The sequence below is a fragment of the Felis catus genome, chromosome A2 (genome assembly GCF_018350175.1).
Source record: "Felis catus isolate Fca126 chromosome A2, F.catus_Fca126_mat1.0, whole genome shotgun sequence".
Classification (NCBI taxonomy): domain Eukaryota; kingdom Metazoa; phylum Chordata; class Mammalia; order Carnivora; family Felidae; genus Felis; species Felis catus.
This window is the reverse complement of record NC_058369.1, coordinates 95,506,988-95,533,978: the sequence shown is the minus strand read 5'-3', so window position 1 is coordinate 95,533,978 and position 26,991 is coordinate 95,506,988. Positions and strand designations below refer to the sequence as shown.

At 34.6% G+C, this 26,991-nt stretch overlaps 1 protein-coding gene across 8 annotated transcripts in view; it reads right to left on the bottom strand.

Annotated features, from left to right (window-relative positions):
- Positions 1 to 26,991, bottom strand: part of AKAP9 (A-kinase anchoring protein 9) — a 153,688-nt gene that overhangs the window by 105,577 nt on the left and 21,120 nt on the right. For 6 of the 8 annotated variants that reach the window (XM_045052355.1, XM_045052356.1, XM_045052358.1 and 3 more), the window contains exons 2-8: positions 25,235 to 25,462; positions 21,632 to 21,676; positions 11,904 to 11,957; positions 11,368 to 11,538; positions 9,994 to 10,149; positions 8,957 to 9,154; positions 1,350 to 3,737 (exon numbers count right to left, since the gene is read on the bottom strand). In XM_045052355.1, coding sequence (XP_044908290.1) covers positions 1,350 to 3,737; positions 8,957 to 9,154; positions 9,994 to 10,149; positions 11,368 to 11,538; positions 11,904 to 11,957; positions 21,632 to 21,676; positions 25,235 to 25,462 — 3,240 coding nt within the window. Of the gene's footprint in view, positions 1 to 1,349; positions 3,738 to 8,956; positions 9,155 to 9,993; positions 10,150 to 11,367; positions 11,539 to 11,903; positions 11,958 to 21,631; positions 21,677 to 25,234; positions 25,463 to 26,991 lie in introns of those variants that run through there. The other 2 variants (XM_045052361.1, XM_045052357.1) reach the window with 2 other exon arrangements.

Below are 26,991 nucleotides of genomic sequence, written 5' to 3'. Positions count from 1 at the left end.
CAATGGTTTCCTACTGTGTATAGAATAGTCTCAACTTCTTACAAAGTCTAAAAGGCTCTCCAAGATCTAGTCTCTTCTTTCTTCTTCAAACATTTTTCCTTCCACTCTCCTGCTTTCAAACTCAACTAAACACACCTTCATTTGGTTCCTCCAACTCACCCAGGTCTTTACAACAATTGCCCTAATTTGCATGTGGTAGGCTCCTCCTCATTATTCAGATCTCAGTTCAAAGGTCAATTCTTAGAACAGACCTTTCAGTACTTAATGTTGTCACCACCACTACCCATCATTCTCTATCACATTATGCTTTATTTTCTTTATAGGACTTATTACCACTTCTAACTACTCCACTTGTTTCCTCGTCTATCGTCTGCCTCCCTCACTAGAGTATATTCCTGCTGTCAGAAGGAATCTTCTTTCTCTTGTTACTATACTCCCTATACCTAGACATTCAATAAATATATGCTGCATAAGTGAAGAAAAGTAAAGCCTTACTTAGCAGCATTACACAAAATACCCAGTGGAATTTTCCAGTTATTTCCAATACTAGTAACTGGCAAACTGCATATTGGTCAAGAGTAATCTATTATTATATATCTATTTTTATTATATTTAATAAATACATAAGATCTACTATTATATACAATGGTAGATATTATAACCTAACTGTATTAGACTGTGTCTAATACAGCATTATTTTCTATTACTATTATATACAACATCAGATATTATATATCTATTATTATTCATTATATGCATTCTTTAGTTATAGGTAGAATACTTTTTACCCCCTTCAGCTTTACACAGTACTCAGAGAAAACTCTGGGACTTAAGTTGAGATTTCTTTCAGGGAAAGATGGTTTTATAACTACTGAATAAATACTATATAAAGTACTAAAGTTTAAGAGTTAATTTTTAGTTGTGGAACTTTTAAAACACTAATGTGAAACAAAATGCTGAAACCAAGCTTTGATATTACAACAAAATATTACAAAGTAACTTCTTTACAAAGTTATTTAAACTCTTGCCATTCCAAAGAAAATGTGAAACCATTGCTATTTATGAACAGACTATGTAACATAAATTAACTGAAAAAAAGGCAACAATGTTTAAGAAAAAGACAGCAATCTTTATGCCCTTCGTGGGGCCCAAATTCATCTCTTAGATCAAAAGTTGTGCTAAGTAAAAATAGATAAAGGCAATGATAGATGAGAGGCCCAAATGAGAATTACATTACAGGGCTCCCTTTCATTCTCTTGTAAAATTTATGTTTTAGGAAGATAAAAACATTATTTGCGTGAAATGTACATTTTCACTGTGCTTTAACATATATAAATAAGTAAACATACCTTCTCTGATTTAAGTACACTAAGTTCCCACTGAAGTTTATCATTTCTACTTGGTTCGGTCGTCCTAAGTGATGATCCACTTGTCACTAATGGCAAGTGACCCAAAAACAACTGTTCTTGCTTGCCTTCTTTTCCAACAGTCCTATTTTCCAAAGGAATTTTATTTTCCTCCATTATTTTTGATTCTTCACCAAAATCTTTATTTATTTTAGAAACTGACTCTCCAGAATCTTTGCTTGTCCTTGTCACAAATCCATCTTTTAAAGAGTCTAATGGAACATCACATGCATTTACATTTTCTTTCCTATTATGATTAATGATGATTTCTAGCTCTCTACATCTCAATAAAACTTGCTCTTTCTCTTGCTTTAAAGACTTAACTTCTTCACTCAGAAAACTAATCTCACCATGTTTCTGTTTTAATTGTTCAGAAAGATCAGACAGCTTCTCTGACAGTTCTAATTTTTCTCGCTTGGTCACCTCAAGTTTTTCCATAAGTTCTGTTGTATCTTTCTCAACAACCTCACCAATTTCCAAGGGTTCTCCTATAAAAGTTTTGTCATCATCAAAGACTGAACTTTTCATTTTTACCACAGTTGGATTTATTCTTTGCAAATGATGAAGCTCTTCACTAAGTGTTTTAAGCTTACTTTTATACTCTGCTTCTTGTTTGTTTTTGCTGTCTTCTAAATCAGTTTTCACCTTGAGAAGGCAAGCATAGTCCTCCTGTAACTCTTGATAGTTAACTTCAAAATTTTTTTCAGCAAATGAAAAAGTGTTCCTTTGCCTTTCAATCTCTTCAGTTAGCTGAATACATTGTTTTTTGAGGTCCTCATTTTCCTCTGTAAGTACTTCTATTTCTTTTTGCCAGTTACAGTCTTGGGATTTGGACTTAATGGAGTCTGTGAAAAGTAATCTTTCTTCTTGGTTAACAGGAGTACACATTTTCAACATGTCTTCAAGGGCTTTCTTTTCATCTTTAAGAATGCTATTCTCTGCTTCAAGATGTGTGAATTTTTCTTGAAGGTCATCCTCTTTTTCCTTCATTTGTTTCTCCAACAATTCAGTTTTAAGTTGTAATTCTTGAACTTCTTGTTCAAGAGTACCCTTTTCCTTTTCTTCTTGCCTGAGAATTTCAATTTCTTTTTGAAGTTCATTGATTTGAAGAGTCATTTCTTCTGATTTTGAATTCACAAGGGACTGCTGCAAATCTTTTAGCTTTGAAATTTCCAAAATTAGTTGATTCTGCTTAGTTATCAAACTATCTTTTTCAAACTGCATGGTTTCTATCTTTTGACTCATTTCATTCTGTAAGCCATCTATCTGCTGTTTATAGTGAATGCCTAAGTTATCTTTAAGTTTCTCAATATTTATTCGATGTTCAATTTCTAAATCTTCTTTCAGTTTGGAAAGTTCTTCTTCATGACTAAACAGAAGCTGTGTCCTCAGCCTCTCTAATTCAGCCTCTTGTGATTCAGCCATTCTGTCTAATACAGCATTCTTTTCTCTCTCTAACATTTCCAGTTTTATCTTGTAATTTGTAACTTCTGCTTCATGTTTTAATTCTAGTTCTTTTCTGGACTCAGATGCAGAAACAATCTCAGCTTTCAAATCTTCCACTGTACTAAGGGACTTATGTGCTTCATTGAGTTTACTTTCTTGTTCAGCTATTGTTTGTCTAGCTCTCTGAATTTGTTCCCTTGAAAAGCTCAATTCTTCAAAAAGGTCTTCAAGCTGCCTCTGTAGAGTAGACTTTTCTCCTGAAATTACTCCTAGTTCTTCCTTGAGTTTTTCCTTTTGAGAATTACTATCTTGCAATTTTATATTCAGTTCATTTATTGCCATATTCATTACTTTTATTTGATCTTCATTAACAGTAATACATGGATATGATCTTAAAGCATTCTCCATTTCTTCTTTATGCCGTATTTTAAGTTCATCTATCTGTGACATGTGTTGTTTTATTAACTCCTGTTTCATCTGTACTATCTGCTGCCCATACATCTCATCCAGCTCTGCCCGGAGCTGTTCTAACTTTCTTTGTGTTTCTTGTTCCATTCTTTGCAGAATATCAGTTTCAAATTGGCTGTCTTTATGATTTTTCTTTTGAAGTTCTTCAACTGTCCCCATTAACTGTTTTATTTCCTCAGAACACTGTCTTTCTTTTTGCTTGGAATGAGTCAGCTCTAATTTCATATTTTTAATCTCTTGGTTCTTTCCTACAACCTGTTCTTGTAATTCTTCCAGTAATTTATCAGTCACTGTGACTTTATCCATTAGCTCTAGAGTTTTTTTTTCTTCTTCTATTATTTTTGTTTTTAGTTCTTCAATGATTGCATCTTTTTCCTGTATTTCTTTATTTGAGCTTTCTACTTTTTTATCTTGTTCCTTTAGAAAGAAAAAATGAAAATATAAAAATGTCAGTTTTAGTTCCTGGCAACTTACATTGCTTAATCTCAATACCAAAATATTGAGAGAAGTCTGTTTTTTTCAATAATTCTATAAATAGTAACTGGTAGGCTTGCCCTTCAATTTTTCCCAAGTCAGTGAGATAAGACCTGTGTACCCACACTATTTGTGAGCAAACACTACAGCAGCATTGGTCTTCTTGAAGAAAGAAATTTTTCTTACACTGCTATGGTGAAAAATATTAATTTCAAAATTAGTAGGATTAAAATGTCTAAACCATTATATTTTCATCTTTCTTATTAACTAATAAACTTAGTATTTTCTATAGGTATAGTACTATGTACTCTTTACAGTTCCAGAAGAAAGTCTTAAAAATAAATCAAGATTCCTTCTATGTATTGTAGTGACTTAAAGGTGTCTGATGAGCAAATGCTATGAAAAGACTAAAACAACAAAAACAGGTTCTTATGGGTCTGCCTTAGTTTCATTCCTGTGGCTGACCTCAAGTGACATGCAAAACAACTACACCATTTATAGCAAATCAACTTGGTCCTAGACTTTGGGTTTGAATAGAAATTTGAAAGCGGGGCAGACATTTTTTTCCACATCTGACTTGGGACTCTACTGTGGAACTGTATATAAGCCTAAACCTAGGACACAGGCCAAGGCATATTCATAATCACAATCATCCTTAAGAATGTTATCACATAATGGAGTCAAGCAAAAGCCCTAGAAACAAAGTTTTGCCTCTGTCACTTAGTTGCCTAAGTATTTAAGGGCTGAGGTCCCAACTACAAAGAAAGTATAATCCATAGAATGGAACAAACACAAGTAGGTAAGTAAAATCACCTAAATGAGTCAGGAGTCCTAAGGCCAAGAGGACTTAAAGGCACCTTGAATGGATTTATTAATATATCTAAATAAAGAATGTCAAAGCCTAGAAAAAGGAAGGCGTGAGACAGAAATGTTGGCAGTACACATTCCACCACAGTCCAGGTGCCGTGAGACTGCGAATTCTGATCACTCTGGGAAAACCATACTTAACACAGAAAGCAATGTAAGGGGTTGTAGCAAACAGAATTTAAGAATTTCAGTCCACAGGCATGACTTTTCCTTCTGTGAGATGGATACATCAGGTTATCATAGCGTAATGCTATGGAACATTTGATTCCTCTAATATCCTTTAATCTCATGCTCACTAAACAATCTTTCTATTATTATTTGGCTTTTCAAATTCATTTGCCCAGAGAAAGAAAGTAAAATCCAATGAACCTGAAGTATGCAGGTCCTGGTGATAATCATTTCTCACTGTAAATTAATAATCTCATCTTCAAGATTTAAACATTTAGCCTCTTGAACTTGGAAAATGTGAGCTCACCTCTGAGATAGCTCAAGTCTCAGATGATAGAAGATAAAAATCAGAATTATTTTTTCTTCCAAGATTTTATTTAAATTCAAGTTAGCTAACATACAGTGTACTTCTGGTTTCAGGAGTAGAATTTAGTGATTCATCACTTATATATAACACCCAGTGCTCGACACAACAAATGCCCTCCTTAACATCCATCACCTATTTAGCCTATCCCCTCAAAAACCCCTCAGTTTATTCTCTATAGTTAATAGTCTCTTGGGGTTTGCCTCCCTCTCTGGATAAAAACCAGACTTCTGAGCCTACAAGTCAAAGGCCAGAATATGCACTATATAAATTAACTAAGGCAACGACAGCTATACTGTGAAGCCTCTTGAGCAAAATCCTATCAGCTTTTTTCTTGGTATCACATATTCCATCCAATGTCACCATAAGTGATTACCAAATGCTGAGCCTTCTGACTTCTGTACTATAATATGACATTTAAATCACTTTAATCTCTTAAATTGCAGTGTTTTCACCTGTAAAATAAATACCATTTCTTCTATCTCATAGAATATGTTTGAAGCTAAAAGAAAATTAATGTATTAATGTATTTTATGCACATTGTGCTATATAAAAATGTAATATCTTTGTATACTAGAAAGTATCTAGAAGGCATTTGGAACCTATAAGAAAATAAAATTAGTTCACGGAGGTCAACTTCAGTTGAACTGTTAAAATAAGTACTTAGACTTGGAATATTAACATCTGTTAATACTTCCATTTCCTGATTTTTCTATTGGGGAGGAGGAACCCTCATAAAACAGTGTCAATTCAAAATTGTCCAACATGTGATATAACTTCAAGCAACAATAATTCTTCATTCAACTATTAAATAAATTCATGGTTCATTTTTCTTAGTACTGTTTATTTCAAAATGTATGGTTTTAAACCATATATTTTGTGTTGGAAAAGACAGCCCTGTGGTTGAAGATACAATCCCTCTATTTTTAGAAACAGACTTGAGGCAGTGGGGAATAATATACTTCTTGCCTGTGACCACTGCACCATGGGAAGTTCAGAATATTATGAGTAAAGAGAATGAGGCTGGAATCACCATGACAGTTTCAACCATCACCCTAATGCTCTAGTCCCTCAGCTGATCTGATGGAACTACTGCTCAGGGGGAGTCATTCAAAGTTAAAAAAAAAAAAAGAGAGAGAGAGAGAGAGAGAAAATTTTAAAAATATATACATAATAAAGAAGAGACTAATAATTGGGGTGCCTGGGTGGCTCAACTGGTTAAGCATCTGACTTCGGCTCAGGTCATGATCTCATGGTTTGTGAGTTCCAGCCTCAGGTCAGGCTCTGTGCTGACAGCTCAGAATCTGGATCTTGCCTCAGATTCTGTGTCTCCCCCCTCTCTCTCTCTGCCCCTCCCCTGCCCATGCTCTGTCTCTCTGTCTCAAAAAAAATTAAAACAAATTTAAAAAAAAAGAAGAAGAGACTGATAATAAAAGCATTCTGCTAACAGAGGCGCCTGGGTGGCTCATTCGGTTAAGTATCTTACTCTTGATTTCAGCTCAGGTCATGATCTCATGGTTTGTGTAATCAAGCTCCTGCATTGGGCTCTGCACTGACAGCGAGGTGCCTGCTTAGGATCCTCTCTCCCTCCCTCTCTCTGCCCTTCCACCACTTGCGCACACGCTCTCTCTCTCACAAAATCAATGAACTTAAAAAAAAAAAAAATTCTGCTAGCATTCAAATAAACAAAGGTTTTCCCCGCTATGAAAATGAATTATTTGGGGCACATAAGTGGCTCAGTCAGTTAAGCATCTGACTCTTGATTTCTGCTCAGGTGTGGAATCAATGCAGAGCCTGCTTGGGATTTTCTCTCTCCCTCTCTCTGCCACTCCCCTGCTTGTGTACTCTCTTTCTCTCTCTCAAAATAAATAAATATTAAAAAAATAAAATAATGAATTATTTGAGTTTTAAATACTTTCAAATAATACTGCCTGCTGAATATAATAAATACAACAAAATCCAATTTCCAGGCTCTTATAACGAGACCTAGAGTATCTCTCCACTCTTCCCTCCTGAAAAGGCTCAGTTTTGTTTTCTTTTTAATTTCTTTAACATTTATTTATTATTTCTGAGAGACACAGAAGATAGAGTGTGAGCAGGGGAGGGGGCAGAGAGAAAGGAGACACAGAATCCAAAGCAGGCTCCAGGCTCTGAGTTGTCAGCACAGAGCCCGACATGGGGCTAGAACCCACAAACCATAAGATCATGACTGGAGCCAAAGTTGGACACTCAACTGACTGACCCACCCAGGCTCCCCAGGAAATGTTTATTTTTATTGCTTCATTTCATCATATTATACATGTTAAAAATATCTTTATAAAGGCTCACTTTAAAAAAAAATTTCTTTTATGTTTTATCTTTGAGAGAGAGAGAGGGAGAGAGAGAGCGCGCACAAGGGGGGTGGGGGTGGGGGTGTGGGGGGCGTGGAGCAGAAAGAGAGAGGGAGACACAGAATCCGAAACAGGCTCCAAGCTCTGAGCTGTCAGCCCAAAGCCCGACGTGGGGCTCAGACTCACAAGCTGTGAGATCATGACCTGAGCCATAGTTGAACACTTAATCAACTGAACCACCCAGGTGCTCCTACAAAGGCTGACTTTCAAAGACTATTTCTGGTTAAACTATTTTTTGCTACCTATTTTTAACATCTTTTGTCCTGGGTCTTTATGTACACTCCCCCTCTAAAGTGTCCTTCCTATCTCTATCAGTTCAGATTCATAATGTATTTGCTTATTTACCAAATGAATACTGAGTAGCTACTAGGTGCCACACAGAACTATTGCTGAGAAAATGAAATATAATTAGAGAGAGATTATTCCAGACCTGCCTCAAATATCCTCTCCTCCTAAAGCCTACCCTGAGTCACTTCCTTTATGAAGGCAGACCTTATTAGGAAAACATGGATGGTGAAGAGGATGGAGGCAAGAGGGGGCAGTGCAGTAAAGCACAAGAAATATGGCTCTGGGCCAGCTGTATGGGTTTGAATCACAAGTCTGACAAGTGTCAGTAGGGTACCCTCAGTCAAGTCATTTAACATAGGTGAACCCCATTTTCTCTTTTGAAAAACAAATAAAATATAACCTACAGGGATGAGTGACTTTTAGGATTTAAGATTATAATCTTATGAGATATGTTGTGTATCTATGTATATATAAATATATTCTCTAGAATACATATGTGTGTGTATAAACACATACATATACACACATACATATTTACATATTTATACATAATATATAATACATATGTGTGTTCATACATAAAAACAAATATAAATATGTAAATTATATATATTTCCCCCCTTTTCCTCTATTACCACTTATTTGCTAAATAAGTATTCCATGCAACTTTATAAAACATAACTATCATGAAAGGAGAATCCACTTTTTTCTAATTAAAATCCATAAAATTTCATTTTTTCTTGGAAATATTTTCAGAATTTCATAACCACTGGTAAAATGAGTAGAAATACTTATAGATGAAAAGAAAAAAAGAATGTTAATTATGTTTATAAATTTAGATTCTCCTGAGAACTCACTTTAACATAGGCTGATCACTTCCAAGGAACTCAGTAATTAGTATTATCTTAAAAACTATTATTGTAAGACTCCCAATTGCTTTTGAAATAAGTTGTTTTATATAAAGAACATTTCTTAATTATGAAATTTTGTAATTCATGTACATAACAAAAAATATAAACACTTGCATAAAAAACTTCAATTATAAAGCTGCTGTACATTGGCTAACTTCCTTAAAATAAACATACCATTTCATATGTTCTAATTTTCTCTTGTAAGAAACTAATTTGCATCTTGAAGTCTTCTTTCTTTTTTTGATAATCTTCTAATAAATGGTCTTGTTCTTCCAGCTGTTGCTGATGAGTGAGGATCTGTTGTTTGGCTTGTAACAAATCTGCAGCTGTGCTACTATGAGTGCTGTTTCTCAGAGTTTCACTAGCCTGTAACTTAAAAACAGAAAGAAACCCCCAAGTTAAATTCTGAAGTGATTATGCTAGGGAATAGGCATCTTTTGGGATATTACTCAGCTCACAATTGCTCTCTGGGAAATCTGCTAGATTCATAGGCTTGAAACCCAAGCAAACATGCTGTCATGGCTTATCAGATGAGTATGGGCACATCATACAAGCTGAACAGTAAGATTATCCCATGACAAAGCAGAAAAAGTCTAATAAAATAGGGAAGACTAAGGCAGACCTACAGAAAGAAAAGGGGCCTGAAAGACCGTAATTCCTGGATTCTTGATATCCTTCTAGTTTCTGATTCCAATCCCTTTCAGAGGCCTGTTTGTATTTCCACCATGAATTCTGTAATATAAGCCTGTATTTAAATTTCTCCCTTTTGCTTAACCTATCTCAAATTATTTTCTGTACTTGCCATCAGAAACCTTGATTAATACACTTACATTCTTATGGCTCTAATTAAAGGTAAATGGAATATATTCTGTCTGGTTACCATTTTAGAAAATAAAATAAAATCATACCAGGGTTGGCAAAGGTAGGATGTGGCTACGTGTTAATTTCTGCAAAAATCCACCCATCAGACTTAAAAGTTATTGTAGGCTTTCAGTATACAGACGAGGATGAACAAAGAAAATAACAGCAAAGAAACCACAAAGGAACTAGTTAAATTCTTGGTTAACATAATAACAGGTGTTCGTTATTTTTTCCAACATGATACATTATAAGCAGATGTGATTTTAAGTTTAAATTTAAAACTCATGAGCATTTTTTAAAAACTTCACTACCAAAAATCTAATAAATTTTGTTCTATTAGTAATACTTACATGCTGGAACTGAATCTGTAATTTCTGACTTTGTTCTGTCAACTCTAAAAATTCTCTCATTGTCTCATCCTTTTCTCTTCTTGCTTGTTGTAAATTAGCAGTAAGCTGGGTTATGATGCCATCTCTTTGTTTAATGGCAGCTTCAAATTCTTGTAACTAAAAGACATCAGTGAAAATAGTAAGTGCCAGACTTTGAAGTTTATATATTTTGAGAGAGAGAGATGGGTGTAGGAGTGTGTGCAAGCAGGGAAGGGGCAGAGAGAGAGAGGGAGAGAGAGAATCCCAAGTAGGCTCCATGCTGTCAGCTTGGAGCCTGAGTGGGGCTCGATCCCATGAACCATAAGATCATGACCTGAGCCGAAATCAAGGGTCAGATGTTTAACCAACTGAGCCATCCAGGTGCCCCTGCCAGACTTATTTTTAGAACAAAACTGATTATTAGTACAGGCAACTATTCAAAAATATACAAAACGCATTGTCAAACTGTAATTAAAAAAATTTTTTTTTAATGTTTATTTATTTTTTAGAGAGACAGAGACAGAGCACAAGCGGGGAAGGGCAGAGAGAGAGACGGAGACAAAGATTCTGAAGCAGGCTCCAGGCTCTGAGCTGTCAGCACAGAGCCCGATGCAGGGGTCAAAATCACAGACCGTGAGATCATGACCTGAGCCTAAGTCGAATGCTCAACCAGGTGCCTGGGCAGATTATAATTGTAAGCAATCTCATCCATATTTGAAAAAATTACCTTGCAGAAATTGGTTTTACTTCCAAAACAACTTAAAAAAAATTACCTGATGAACAAAATACACTAGGTCTAACTTATCGATTATCTGCTTCTAGAAGGACAAGTGCCTTTATATTCAGGGGTGCCCCAATCTGTTCCCAGGCAACATCATCATAGACATGTTCGATTCTCACTTGCTCCTGGAGAGGATGAAACTAAAATGTATTCTGTCGTCTTCATCAATGGTCTTTTTCACCTTGGTTTCATAACTGACTGCCACAAACAACAGATGTCATTTCAACCACAAGAGGTCCCTTTACAAGGACTCGCTGACATTTTTAATGAGTTTAAGTCATAACATTCTGATGCGGTTTGCACCATATTTTCTCTCAGGCTGATTACAAAAACATCTATTCTACTGAAGTGCTTTCAGCCTAGCTATCTCATAAAGTTAAACAAAAGATTCCAGATTGTATTACCCCTATTCATGGAATCTTAGTGTTAAGCAAGTTATTTATGATATGTATAAGAATATTATGAGATAACTTAAGTTACTGTGACTTAAGTTATGTACTATTTACATATGCTAGCATTCAAATTTCCTGTTTTTGTTTTTGTAACAAAACAAAAGCCACATAAAGTAGGCATACCTGCTGTAACCCTTCAGTCCCGTAGGTGGCTCTCATTTCTTCTAGTTCTCTGTTCAGCTCTTCAATCTCATGTTGTTTGCCAGCCAATTCATTTTCCATCATCTCTAGGTGGGTCTGACTGTACTGTGCTCCATGTTCAGAATAAGAATCATCAGCACCAAATTCTTCTTCCTAAATCAATCCAAGATATTTAATAATTCATACTAACAACATTCCTCAGGAAGAGGGATTCAAATATTGAATTCCATAGTAAAGTCCACTTTAAAATATCACTTATCACCTGAGAATTTACTGGAATGACTACCTACTTTGTTATTAATGTGCTATATACCTTAAAAGCAAAAACAAAATATCTACAAATTTGGTTATAACTGAGCTTTATAACAAAAGACAGCTAATTTTGTTTTGTTAAACATTAAAAGCATTTAGAAATCACACACAGAAAGAAATGCATGCAGGAAACAGCTTTGTTAGTAAGCCAGATGGTTTTTGATAGTGTAAAACATTAGTATCATAAGTAGTTTTAAATACTGTACCCTTAATAAATTTGTGGGCTTTCCTGTTCTCACCAAAAAACTGCAACCATTTACCTGTACAAAAACAATTTCCTGATATATTATGATTTTAGATAGAACTTTATTTAAGGCTAACAATTATAATTCTGCTAACTGTATTCGTGCATATTTTATGGATAGGGAAAATGCCTCATTGGCAAAAACAGATACAGCGATTAAACTTAAATATATAAAAGACATTATGATCGTTTCAAATTCCAATGATTCCTAAAACACTTGAGGGCTTACAATGCAGAAGACACTGTACTATACATTTTTGTTTACATGAATCAAAGTTCTAAGTGCAGTTTATATTTTGTCTTCAGAAGGGAATTATAGACCTCAAGTTACTAAAATCCTCTTCTACAAAACGCTCCCTTATAATCATTTAAATAATTGTTTTTTGATTAAGCTCTATTCATTTTAAAGTAAAATCATTTGCTTGTGCAAATTCACTGAAGGTTGGTAATCAGGTCAAAGGGTATGAGATGAAGAGGTAAACAACACTCCCCCAACTTTTCCCTGGGGAAATGACAGCCATGCCAACTCTAACTGATGTAGAGATTTTCCATAACATATTACTGCCTCTACCACAAACATTTGGGGATGGGAGGAAGAAGGATGACAGAGTAGGTCTCCTGGGTTGACCTGGTGGGAGATTAATTTCAGGTCAATTAATCTGTTTAACAATTTCCTCCTTCCCCCCCGACAGTGCACAAAAGAACTTTATTCCTGCTTACATCTTAATTATTCACAATTCTACATTAACAGAATTAATAGAATAGAATTCTACATTAATAGAATCCAAGATAATGAAATTTTTACTGCTGAAGTATATAGGACAGGATATCCCAGAATTAGGGTATGAACCACATCCCTTTAAAAAGTGGAAGCACTGCAGCACCTAGCTGGCTCACTCAGTAGAGCATGTGACTCCTGACCTAGGGGACTCTGGACCTAGGGGTCGTGAGTTCAAGCCTGCCCCACTTTAGGTGTGGAGCGTACTTAAAATTAAAAAAAAAAAAAAAAAAAAAAAGGTGAAGATACTATTTAGGAGTTCTTTCACAGAGTTTTATTCCTTGGTTTTTCTTAAAACTAAAGTAAAAAAAAAAAAGCCTCATCTTTATGGCAACACAATATTGCAGTATGTGAAAAACTATCAGAAGATAGGAGTACTAAATCTATTAAAATTATTAATATCAAGTCACTTGAAATAACTTTCCAATTAAATCCTTCTAAATTTCAATTAGCTGTTCTTGATGCTGGAACAAAGCATTTTAATAAGCATCTACTAAAATGTTTGCTTTATAGTAACAGTGTTATGAAATGGATTTTATGAAAAGCTTCAAATATAATAGTAAGCAATGGATACTCCTTAAATGGAGATGATATAACTCTGTAGTAAGTTACTGATTTATAGTAATTGTATCCAACACATTATACAGCCAATGTTCAGCTTAATTTTTTATCTAACTTAAGCAAAACTACATTTGAAAAACTCGTATGTATTGGCTTCTTAAAATACAAGACCATTTTCAAAACTTAATTACATGTTCTTATAATAAACATAAAAATCAGTATTAATAAATTTTAAAAATTTAATACCATGTAAATAGGTAAAAGATTATTCAACAGCACTAAACTAAAATAAACTATATTCTGAAGTTAGAATAGAAATACTCAGAATATTGGAATCACTAACATTTAACATTAAATTATTCTATTGTTTTAATGTGGATAATATTTTATTGATACCTAAAGGATAGAGCATTCATCCCTTCTTACATTAGTCTTCTAACACCATACTTGGTAAACTGTAATATGAAAGTAAATTAATAACGTGAAACATGAAGATTAGATTGACAAACTCCTTCAGCTAAAGAAAAGCCTAAACTTCCCTTAATCTCCTTTTTTTACTGTGGCATTTGTCAAAGTTACTTAAACCTTTAGGCTGTACTAATATATTTTTTCTGAATTCACAGATTTACTCAATTTACATGGATAACATGTAGACTAGGGAAACTACAAGTCAGGTACATTTTAAATTTTAAAATGTTCTGTAGAGGTAAGTGTCACCTCATAAAAATACTGCTATTCAGAAAGATTCAGAGGATGATCTTTTTTATAACCATAAAATGGCCTTCACACCAAAACTTCTTCCTTTCACTGGACATTAATTTAAAGACAGACTATTAATATCCTTATAATACTTAATTTATACTTACACATATTCAAAAATATTAATAATGTTTTAATAAAGAATCTGATGGTTCCTAAAAGTGTATGAGAATTACAGGAGTTCAATGTGCCTAGGGGAAATTGGAGCTAAGTAACTAACAAGGCTAAAATCATTTATTGAAAGTCAAGTTGAATATCAAACACATTGCACAAGTTAATATATATACAATTTTTAATTGTCAATTATACCTGAATAAAACTGATGCAGAGAGAAAAAAATAAGGTGACACTAAAACAAAACAAAACAAAAAACCATACCCAAGTCAAAGTTGGAAGACTAAGTTTATATAACTTTATGGCTAAAGGCTATGTCTCCAACTCCAGCCTGCCATTTCAGAAATATCATGAACTGTATAAGCGACTTGGTTAAGAAGCACTGAATAATCACATGAAATCCATGAGAGTGTATGCTCTACTATCATTTCATCTTTCCATACTTAGCATAGCACATTTATTTACCTATCTTGCGTCTAGGTTGCCTACAATATTCACAGCTTCCTCCAGATAACCCTGCTCAAAGGGTATCAATAAAAATATTTCATGTTAATATGGTGTTTTCGATATGAAATGTCCCTTCATGAAGGACTTAACAGATTACATATAAATTAATTTGTAAGAAGGCTACTTTTTTATCCAGTCTGATTTCTCTAGTATATGTAATTGCGTATATATTTACTCAAAACCGATCTTATTAGGTAGGTCATAGGAAAATATTATCTAATTATTTCTAAGCCTGAATCCATCAGTCAACCCAACGAGAATACCGGCCAAAGAAGTCAAGAAAATTAAATGCACACCATATTTATATGCAGAAAATTTCTAAACTAGTAATCATACTCTGAACTCCTTTTGAGAATAATTTGTTAAAAGAATTCTCATTAATCATTTCATATGCTTAGTGGGAAGAGCACATTTCTACTGAAGAACAGTAAAAAAAAACAAAACCTTTGTTGATTGTCTTTTATATACTAAACACCATACTAAATATTATCAGATAACCCTCACAACTACACTGTTAAGTAGGTATCCTTGTTTACAGATGAAAAAAACTACACTTCAGAGTTTCACTGATGGGCCCCAGTTAATACACCACGGAGGTGATGAAGGTGAAATTTGAACACAAGTTTCCAAAGTCCCTGTTGTTTTATGTTACCTTACTTCCCTACAACCCAGAAAAATGACAGTGATATTTAAATAACACACAAGATAATTACGTAGCCCACAATTAAAAACTGTAATTTTGAAATTTTAAAAATACTCAAGGGCAAACAAGAGTAGTCAAGATTATTAAACACTGCAAACCTAGCATTTGTAATGAAGTTGTAATCTATGTGTTTCCTAGAAAGGAATTTCCTGTGGTGGGGAGGGTGTGATACTAAGAGATAATTCCTTAAAATTTCCAATATGAAAAGAATTACAGGGTCAATTTACGTCTTAATTTACAAATTTCATTTACTGATGATTCTTCTGCCTCCTGAAAGTGTGACTATGGCTTACAAGTTCCCTGCAATTCTAGCTCCAGTCACACCAGTTTTAACATCACCAAAAGCAATGGCTAAAGCCCCCACAACTAGCCCAGTGTCATGGATTCAACCAGCCTCCGTGTTAGCAATCTTAATGGGACACTACCAAATATTTCACAATCAATTTTTCTGCTGTTTTCTACAAAGTGAATATGTAACTTTGTCATAGCATAACCATTCTGAATCCAGGCCCAAAATATATAGTATCACAAGGGTTATGATTGAAATCAGGCCAATCTGTCAAAAATTGTTTCATAAATACCTGTTTTCAATGTAATCTTCTAAGAAACTATTTTTTCAAATTATAGGTCATTATTCAATTTGGTTTTTGTGACCAGCATTAAAAAGAGAAAGTATCAAAGGATATGTCACATAGCAAAGAGAAGTATCTTTCCTGAAATTTTTGTTTGGAAAAAAATTTCACATGTATGTATAGGTATATATTTATTCATGTACACAATCATTCATGTATACAATGATAAAACATATATATAATTATACATGCAAATACATAGAAATTATACACATAGAATATATTTCTTGTTGAATCATTGTGAACATATTCTAACTTTTATTTGCAGGATTTACATTTAAATATTACTTGTACCTTAATTCAAAACACTTATTTATTAGGTATCACAAATAGTTTGAACACATTTTTCTGGACCTCACAATACCCACCAGTTTTATAATTTAAAAAATCTAGGCAAAAAATATCTTATTGTAGCAAGAATTTCCAATATTATCGTTTTTTAAAAAGAGAACTTGAAAACCACAATCTTAATGTTTTTACCTTTCAAATCTATATGAATAAAAACTAAAGTTTACTCTCTTATCCCAAAAGTGAGAAAAAGGCTATATGAATTTAATCAAATTTCACAGGGATATAAGAGATAGTCTGACCTGTAGCCATTTGGCTTATTAAAAAAAAAAAATTCAACTTAGTGTAAAGAAAAAAATGCATTTTGTGCAGTCTTTGGGTGTCCCAAAGACAAAGGCAGTTCAAGAACAAAAATACCTGAAACTTTTAATCAAGAAAGACACTATAAGAATTAAGGCATTGTAAAAGGGATGCCTGGGTGGTTCAGTCAGCTAAGCAATCGACTCTAGACTTCCTGATCTCATAGTTTGTGGGATCAAGCCAGGGCTGACAGTGTTGAGCCTGGCTGGGATAGTTTCTCTCCTTTTCCCTATGCCCCGCCTCCGCTTGTGCTCCTTTCATTTGCTCACACTCTCTGAATAAACTTAAAAAGAAGAAGAAGAAGAAGAATTAAGGCATTATAAAGAGAGAGCCAAGTAGAAAGTTCCTGAGCTCACCTCTCCCCACAAACACACCAAGGCTGCAACTACATATACCCCAACTCATTGTCAGAGAACAACCTGAAGACTAGCAGAACAGGTTTTCCACAGCTAAAGATACAAAGAAAAAGCCACATGGAAAAGGGTAGGAGGAGCAGAGACACGATCAGAAACTAAGCCTCCTGTGCAGCGACCCACAAGCAAGAGAGATCTCACAGGTGTGAAGGCCCTCCTCAAGGAGTGAGGGGTTCAAGCCCCACAGTGGGAAGCCCTCATACTGTGTATATGCACTGGAAATATGAGCCCCCATAAACATCTGGTTTTAAATTGGCTTAACTGGGGGAGCTAGAAGGCTATAAGAAACCAAGACTCTGCTCTTAAAAGGCCAGTGTACAGCATCACTTGCTCGGAGACCCAGGACAAGACAGCAGTTTGAAAAGCAGCTGGATTATATGTGAAAAAAAATTATTAATTTTAGGGTGTGTGCCCCAGGGGCAAGAATCTGCAGGAAGTTTTTCCAGGAATGGAAGTGCTGGCACGCACTATTTTTCTTGCCTTCCTTCAGCACAGCTGGGCCCTGGTTCTGACACTCTCTCTTCCTAGCACCACTCTCCCTGCCCTGGCGTTCCCCTGTGAACCCACCCCAACCAACCCAACTGCCCTGGCAGGGGCCCTTCCAAAGTGACTCCTGCTCTAGGGAGTCCCACCCACCTGCAGGCTCAAGACAGTGGCCACCAAGCCTCCCAGTCAGTCACACTGCGTACTACCCCACCCGCCAGCATACCTGCAGCAGCTGCAGCCTGGCCTCTTGGCCAGCCTTGCCGGGGGCCATCCCCGTCCACCAGTACAGCTACAGCAGCTGCAGCTCAGTCACCATTTGCAGATGATAGGATACTATATATAAAAAGCTCTACAGATTCCACTAAAAAACTATCAGAACTAATAAATGAACTCAGTAAAGTTGCAGGACACAAAATTAATATACAGAAATCTATCGATTTCTCTAGTCTATCAACAAACTAGCAGAGAAATTAAGAAAAATACCATTTATAACTGCATCAAAAAGAATAAAGTATCTAGGAATAAATTTAACCAAGGAGGTGAAAGACCTGTACTGATACCTAGGGCACTGATGAAAGAAACTGAAGAGGACACAAATAAAGGGAAAGACAGACCATGCTCATGGGTCAAAAGAATTAATACTGTTAAAAATGTCCATTCTACCCAAAGCAATCTGAACTATAATAGCATTTTCACAGAATAATCCTAAAATTTGTATGGAATCATAAAAAACCCCAAAAAACTGAAAGTAATCTTGAGAAGAAGAACAAAGCTGGAGGACACATAGTCCCTGATTTCAAACCATAGTACAAAGCTACAGTAATCAAAACAGTATGATACTGGCACAAAAATGGATATATAGATCAATGGAACAGAACTGAGAGCCCAGAAATAAACCCATGTTTATATGGTCAATTAATCTATGACAAAGGAGGCAAAAATACACAATGGGGAAAAGATATTCTCTTCAATAAATGGTGCTGAAAACACAGGACAGCTGCATGCAAAAGAATGAAACCACTCTCTTACACCATACACAAAAATAAGCTCAAAATGGATTCAAGACCTGAAACCATAAAAGTCCTAAAAGAAAACATGGGGAGTAAACTCTTATACATCAATCTTAGAATATATTTTCTATCTGTCTTGTCAGGCAAGGGCAACAAAAGTAAAAATAAACAACTGAAACTACATCAAACTAAAAACTTTTTGCACAATGAAGAGAACCATCAACAAAATTAAAAGGCAACCTACTAAATGTACTAAATGAGAGAAGATATTTGTAAATGATGTATCTATTGAAAGGTTAATTTCCAAAATATATTAAAAAAACTCATAGCAGAGAGTATAATGCCAAGTGAAATAAGTCAGAGAAAAACAATACCATATGATTTCACTCATATGTGGAATTTAAGAAGCAAAAGAAATGAGCAAAGGAAAAAAAAAAGAAACAAGAAACAGACTCAACTATAAAGAACAAACTGATGTAGACTAGAGGAGAGATGGAAGGGAGATGGGTGAAATAGGTGATGGGGATTAAAGGATACACTTATCATTATGAGCACTGAGTGTTGCAGAAAATTGATGAATCACTATATGTCTGAACCTAATATAACACTGTATGTTCATTATACTGGAATTAATAAAAAGAACTCATTACACTCAACACACACACACACACACACACACACACACACACACACACACACACACTAATCCAGTTAAAAAATGAGCAAGAGGGCCTGAATAGACATTCTTCCAAAGACATACATATAGATGACCAACAAACAGGAAAAGATGCTCAACATCACCAATCATCAGGAAAATGCAAACTAAAACCACAATGAGCTATCACCCCACACTCGTCAGAAAGACTATTTTCAAAAAACATGAAATAACAAGTGTTTCTGAAAACATGGGACAAAGGGAATTTTTCTGCATTGTCAGTGGGAATGTAAATTTGTGTAGCCATTATGGAAAACAGTATGGCAGTCCCTCAAAAAATTAAAAATGGAAATACCATGGGATGCATTAATTCCATTTCCAGGTATTTACCTAAAGAAAAGGAAAACACCAATTCAAAAATATATATTGCACCCCTATGTTTATTGTAGCATTATCTATAATAGCCAAGACATGGAAGCAACCTAAGTGTCCATCGACAAATGAATGAATAAAGAAGATGTGGGGTGTGTGTTTGTGTGCACGTCTGTGTATAATGGAAGATTACTCAGCCATAAAAAGGAATGAAATATGTGACAACATGGATAAGTGAAATAAGTTAGAGAAAGACATACTATATAATTTCATCTATATGTAGAATTTAAAAAACAAATGAACATATAAAACAGAAACAGACTCGTACATACAGAGAAAAAACAAACTGGTGGTTACCAGAAGGGAGGAAAAGTAGGGCAATGGGCTAAACAAGTAAAGCGGAATAAGAGATAGAAACTTCAAATTATAAAATAAATAAGCTGCAAGGATGTAAAGTACAGCATAAAGAGTATAGTTAATAATATTGTAATAATTTTGTATGGTAAGGGCGCCTGGGTGGCTGTCAGTTAAGTGTTTGACTCTTGATTTCAGCTCAGGTCATGATCTCACAGTTTGTGAATTTAAGCCCTGAGTTGGAGCCCGATCCTCTCTCTCTCCTTTTCTCTCTGCCCCTCCCCTGCTCTTGTACACACTCTCTCTCAAAATAAACTTTAAAAAATAATAATTTTGTATGATAACAGGTGGTAACTACACTTATTGTGGGGGTATTTTGTAAGGTATATAAATGTCAAATTACTATGTTGAACACTTGAGACTATTATAATATTTTGTATCAACTATACTTCAATTTTAAAATAATGAATAAAAATAAATTTTTTTAGGGGGGCCTGGGTAGCTCAGTTGATTAAGTGTCTAACTTCGACTCAGGTCATGATCTTGCAGTTCATGATTTTGAGCCCCATGTCAGGCTCTGCACTGACAGCACAGAGACTAAAGCCTGCTTCAGATTCTGTCTCCCTCTCTCTCTGCCTCTCTCCTGCTTGTGTTCTCTCTCTCTCTCTAAAAAATAAGCCTTAAAAATTTTTTTAATAAAATTTTTTAAAAGAATATAAGGCATTACAGAAAAGGAAAAACAGTGTTGTTTTCATATGTAAGCTTCAAATTTAAATTCCCAAGGCTAGATTTTTTGAATTGCAAGCTGTGATTTTAAACTGAGATATTTCCCATATAGGCAACTTTATATAGCGTAAACAAGGTGCCAATTTATTTACTTAACCCTGGTTAATTATTTTCCTGATCAGATTACTAATAAGTATATTCCCAGCTTTTAAGCACATTAAATTTTTGGAGTATCAAAGTTTTCACTCCTATTAGCACTTCAAAACAGTAATTTGTTCATTTAAGAATATTAAGTTGTCTTTTTTCCCCCTTGTATTAGAAACCTACAATATATCAAAACTTATGGAATACACTGAGTTGCCGAACTATTTAAAGAATAATTTTCCATATTCTCAAATTCTGGACCAAAGAAATGACAATGATACCTAAAAGAATAATAAAACGATAACATATGACATATATTAACAACACATAAAGAAGATATTTCCTAATGTGACAAATGCCTACATTACATGTTATCACCTATTTTAAAAATCACTGCTGCAACATTAATTTCAATAAATGAATTCATATAATTCTATAGATTTCAAGCATTTGTAAAAAGCATTATTTAAAATGTGAAATAGTCTGTATAATGAAATATTTTACAGTGTTGAATATGGATACCTTATGACAATCATGTATCCTAGAATCTCAATATCACTTTCCTAGAAACTCAAGGCCTCTATTTAATTAAGGTCAAAGCTATGCAAACAGATTTAAGACCTTAGTTAACAATCTGCAAAAATATATAGAGAAAAACATAAACCTTCAGGTTTTCTAGGTCATTTACATTATATTTTGTTATGCTATATTTCATTATATTTATAAAAATACATAAGCATGTGAGTTGCAAGAAATAAAGTATTAATAATCAAGAAGTTTCAAAATCAATGTAAAAAGTCAATCATACATAGTATTAATTTTTCTTACCTCTGAACTATAATCATCTGCTGTAGTTGAAATTTCACTTTCTGGCTAAAACAAAAGTAAAAATCGATTAGATTAAGGTCTTTTTTCCCTCCCACTGTACTCTATTAACCCATTAGTATTAGTAACATATGATGGAAAACTCACATAAAAATATCACTAAAAAAACTAGTAAAAATTATTCAAACCTTTAAAAAAATTTTTAAAGTATGTGGATTTTATTTTATTCATTTTTTTTTAAGTAAGCTCTACACCCAAGGTGGGGCTTGAACTTACAACCAACCCCAAGATCAAGAGTCACATGCTCTACTGACTAAGCCAGCCAGGTGCCCCCAAACCTGTAAAATTTTCACTCTGATTATGAATCACAATGGCTATATAACACATATGCTATTTATCACAAGGCATTTTTCTAAATATAAATGTATCAAGAGGTACTTTCTTTCACACAGAGTCATACATACACTACATACAAATCATTTGTAAGACAAAAGCACCAAATAAGGTATCATCCCTCAAATTCTTACGTCTCTTTTAAATAAAAGATCTTTATTAAAATGTTAGTCAAAAGGGTTCAATTTTTCCAAAAAGAAAAGTCATTGGGGTGCCTGGCTCAGTTGGTAGAGCACATGACTCTTGATCTTGGGGTCATAAGTTTGAGCCCAATGTTGGACCTAGAGATTAATTAAAAAAAAAAAAAAAAAAAAAGGTTAAAAAAAACCATCAAATCTTGATGCTAGAAAAGGAGTAACAACTTGAAGAAATATAACAGTCTTGTTGTTATTAACACCTTTGAAGCTTATAAAACACTTTCTAAGACATCCCTGTTTCATCCTTACATCCCTGGAATTTGGGTATGAGGTGAATGGCTCTTCCAAGCTTCCCTCAGCTTACAGGTACTAGAAAGAGTCAAGGAGGAAACTTAAATTTTTACTGCTTTTACTGTTCACCCACTCATCTAAGAATCTCATTTTACAAGTGAGAAAAGAGACCTAGATATTCATTCAACAAAAATAAACCATCATTGACTCCTTTCTCACCTAGACTTTAAGGAAATTTTATTCAGCACTCAATACCAAGTTCTAAGCCTACCTACTCTCTGATGTAGTAACTGATGCCAAGAACAGAAATAAACTTAACCCTATTCTAAAATTCTGTCTCGGTGATTCCTAACTTATGTGACCCTCTTTTAAATCAAAAATACCTTTTAAAAAAAAAAACATTTAACGTTTATTTATTATTTTTGAGAGACAGAGACAGAGCATGAGTGGGGGAGGGGCAGAGAGAGAGAAAGGGAGACACAGAATCCGAAGCAAGCTCCAGTTGTGAGCACAGAGCCTGACTCAGGACTTGAACTCACAGACTGTGAGATCATGACCTGAGCCAAAGTCGGACGCTTAACTGACTGAGCCACCCAGGCACCCCAAATCAAAAATATTTTTATGACCTGGGCACCTGGGTGGCTCAGTCAGTTAAGCGTCTGACTTCAGCTCAGGTCATGATCTCGCGGTCCGTGAGTTCGAGCCCCGCGTCAGGCTCTGTGCTGACAGCTCAGAGCCTGGAGCCTGTTTCAGATTCTGTGTCTCCCTCTCTCTCTGACCCTCTCCCATTCATGCTGTCTCCCCCATCTCAAAAATAAACAAACATTAAAAAAATAAATACTTTTATGACCTAAGCCCTCATGGTTCATTCACTTATGCCCTTTAACCAGCTATAGATTAAATGTATATACTGTGTACTAAAAGCTGTGGTACTGAGGATAAAATGGTGAACAAGACGTTCTTTGCAGTGGAAATGCTAACTCTAGTGAAAAGCCCAGATACTGATATGTTTTGCAGAAAAAATAACAAATATATATGCAAACTATAGCAAACACCAGAGTTGCCATATTCTACTATTTAAAAGGTTCAGATTCAACAATTACAAGATACATAAAGAAAAAGGAAAGTATGGCCCATACATAAGAAAAACAGCAGTCATTAGAAACAGTCCCTAGCCATTTTAAATACGGTCAAGTGAATAAAATTAAGTGAATAAAATAAAGTCTAAAACACTAAAGAAAACTATAAGGATACTGCCTTACAAAATAGAGAAGATCACTAAAGAGAAATAACTTAGAACCAAAGAGGAGCATCTGGCTTGCTCCATCGGTGAAGCATACGATTCTTGATCTTGGGGTTGTGAGTTCATGTCCCATGCTGGGTGTAGAGATTAGTTTAAAAAAATTTTTTTTAATAATAAATTAAAAAGGGGGGCACCTGAGTGGCTTAGTCGGTTAAGTGTCCGATTTCGGCTCAGGTCAAGATCTCATGGTTCGTGAGTTCAAGACCTGCGTTGGGTCCTATGCTGACAGCTCAAAGCCTGCAGCCTGCTTCAGATTCTGTCTCCCTCTCTCTCTGTCCTTTCCCCACTTGCCCTCTGTCTTTCTCAAATATAAATAAGCATTTAAAAAAATTTTAATTAATTAATGAATTAAAAGTAAAATAACTGAAATGAAAAATTCATTAGAGGGGCTTAACAGATCTGAGGAAGAAGAAGAAAGAATCCACAAACTTTAATATAGTTCAACTGAAATTAGGCAGTCTGAAGATAAAAACAAGAATGAAGAAAAATGAACAGAGCATCAGATCTGTACAACAATATCAAACATACCAACATGCATAACAGGAGATCCAGAAGAAGGGGACAGAAAGGAGCAGAAAGAATATTTGAAGATACAATGTCTGAAAACTTCCCAAATTTGATGAAAAACACTAATCTACATATCCAAGATGCTCAACAAGTTCTAGGTAGGAAAATCTCAAAAAGATCCATTCTTAAGATGAACAGCAAATCTCTAACATTCCTGACCTCTTGAATAAAGCTCAAATCCTAAATAATATCTAAGTCTTTCTGTTTCCACATAAATATAACAGGGCACAATCCAAATTATAATTATTATCTGCCTTTTCCGCCACTCTTTCTCCTAAGCATCCCAACCTTCTTTACTCCTGGTCTTAGTTGGTGGCTCATCCCACCCACCATCCCAATCCACTTTTAAATTCTCCCTCTTTGCCGGATTCTGGAAATTACACCATTAATGAGAAGAAGAAAACTAGCCTCTGTTTAGGGCCTTCTCTGGGCCAGGTGCAATCTCCTGCCCGACATCTTTACCACCACTCATCCCCATCATTCTGTGATCCTTTTAAAACTAAACTTCCTACAGTTTCCAAATCACATCACACACAGTTTCATGTCTTTGTGAATGCTGCTTCTTTACCACAGAGGTTGTCTTGCCTACTTCTTTGCTGATAGCTAACGCCGATTTAGCATTCTCCCAAATCATGGTATTCTAGGGTACCATATGCATTTTTGTTACCACAGCTGTAATCAGAGTACACAGTCTATCTTACATCTACCTTCCCCCCTAGACTGACTTTCCTAAAGGGCAGAGATGGTCATATCTACCTTTGCATCCATGGTGCTGAATCCTTGGTATATCACAGTTGTATTACAAATGTTTGTTGAATCAAGCACACAAAAACTGCACAGGGTGCTAATGAGTACTGTTACTACAACAACTTTCCACTTAGAATTCTAATGTTCAAAATTTAAATGAATACTTACTTCAACAAAGATCTCGTCACGTTTGATTATTGTGGATTCAGGAGTCACAGCTGTTCCTACTCTCTGAGAACTATTTATGTACATTTCATCACTCCGTGAGTGCTCAAGATTCAAAGCATGGTATGCTGACACATCTTGTTTACTGCTTGAAGTTTTCTTCTTTTTTTTCTGCTTCTTAGAAGGATTCTGTCCATCAGACTGAGCTTTCCTTTGTCGAAACTGGGCAAGCTACAGAAAAAAAGAAGTTGTCATTATCATTAGAGATACTTGCTTTTTTCATACTGGTGATCAAGAAAAAGTATCTGTGGAGTTACTTTCTTTACAAGATCATATCATCAGTGAAATAATAAAGAACAGCTATTAGAATCCTTAATATAACTACTGAATTGCAAAGAAGTAAAATACTTCTGAATAATGCTATTCAAATACTGAGAACTGAAAATGTCACGTCTAAAGAAAAAAAATTAGCCCAGAGATAGGCAGAATAAGGGAAAACAGGCACTCTCAGTCACTGCTTGGTCAGAGTGCAATCTCTGGATAAGAGTTCTAAATGCGTTTGCTTTGTGAAATTTCTGGGATTTCTAATTTATACTAAATGTAATTAGTCCATGCAAAAGATTTAGTTGTACAAATGATCACTGCAGCCTTGTATCCAATGGGAAAAATTTTGAAATAATTCAAATGTCCAACAACAGTGCTTCCTATCCCCTAACCATTTGCACATCATCAGCAGCACTTCTGCAATGTCCTACTGCCATCTGTACTCATCATTAACTTAACATGTTTTAACTAGCATACTTATCTAAATTTATTTTAAAAGGAGATTTTCTATCCTGGTGTAAATTAAAAGCTAGTATTACTTGTGATTTCCTTAAATAAAACAGTAAACAGAAATGAACGTAATGAAAAATAAAACTACATTAAAATTTTAGTTATTACTGCTGAAGGTTATAGAGCAACAGGCAAGTGTTAAAGGAATATTAAGGATATATGAGCAAATAGACTTTTGGCTTATTGTAAGCAGATGGGATGAAAAAAAAACTAGAAAGGTATTAACTTTCTTACAGTACTATTCACTATTATTTAATACTGAATCAGGATATCACCTAAAATATCTTGTCACCACCTAAAATCAGAAGTATGCATTACATACTTTGGGCAATACTGGATTAACTCAATTAAAGCAATATTAATGTAAATCATCAATAATAATAAAGATGTTTATACAAAAAACATGAAAAAATAACATGTTTATGACAGTAGTATATATAAAATAATATGTAATAGAACCGTTTCTTAATAAAATGAAAATGGTGTCCATCTTTTTCTCTTTTTCAACAAAGACACAGCCTTCAACAATTCTAACTAGCTTGAATTTTAATAACATTATACACATAGGCATAAATTCTAAAAGAATATAGCCACAACTCTGGTATCTCTCCAGACTGGAGATTACAGGTATTTTTCCTTATACTTATTCAAAATTCGTTTTATGCAACAAATTTTCTAAATTTTATATGAAGCAACTACTAACCACCAATTATTAAATTTAATTTGAGCTATTTGATCATTGAGAGGAAAGAAACAAAAGCATAGGAACAGGTGTAAACCCCTTCGTGTCTTAAAAAGAAGAAATATAGTATCAGTATATTAATTATATAACTACTAAGACCAAGCACATATGATATGAGGTATTAAAGCAATCTTAATAATGATGCTGATATTAACTATCAAAATATGTGACAAATACCAGAACC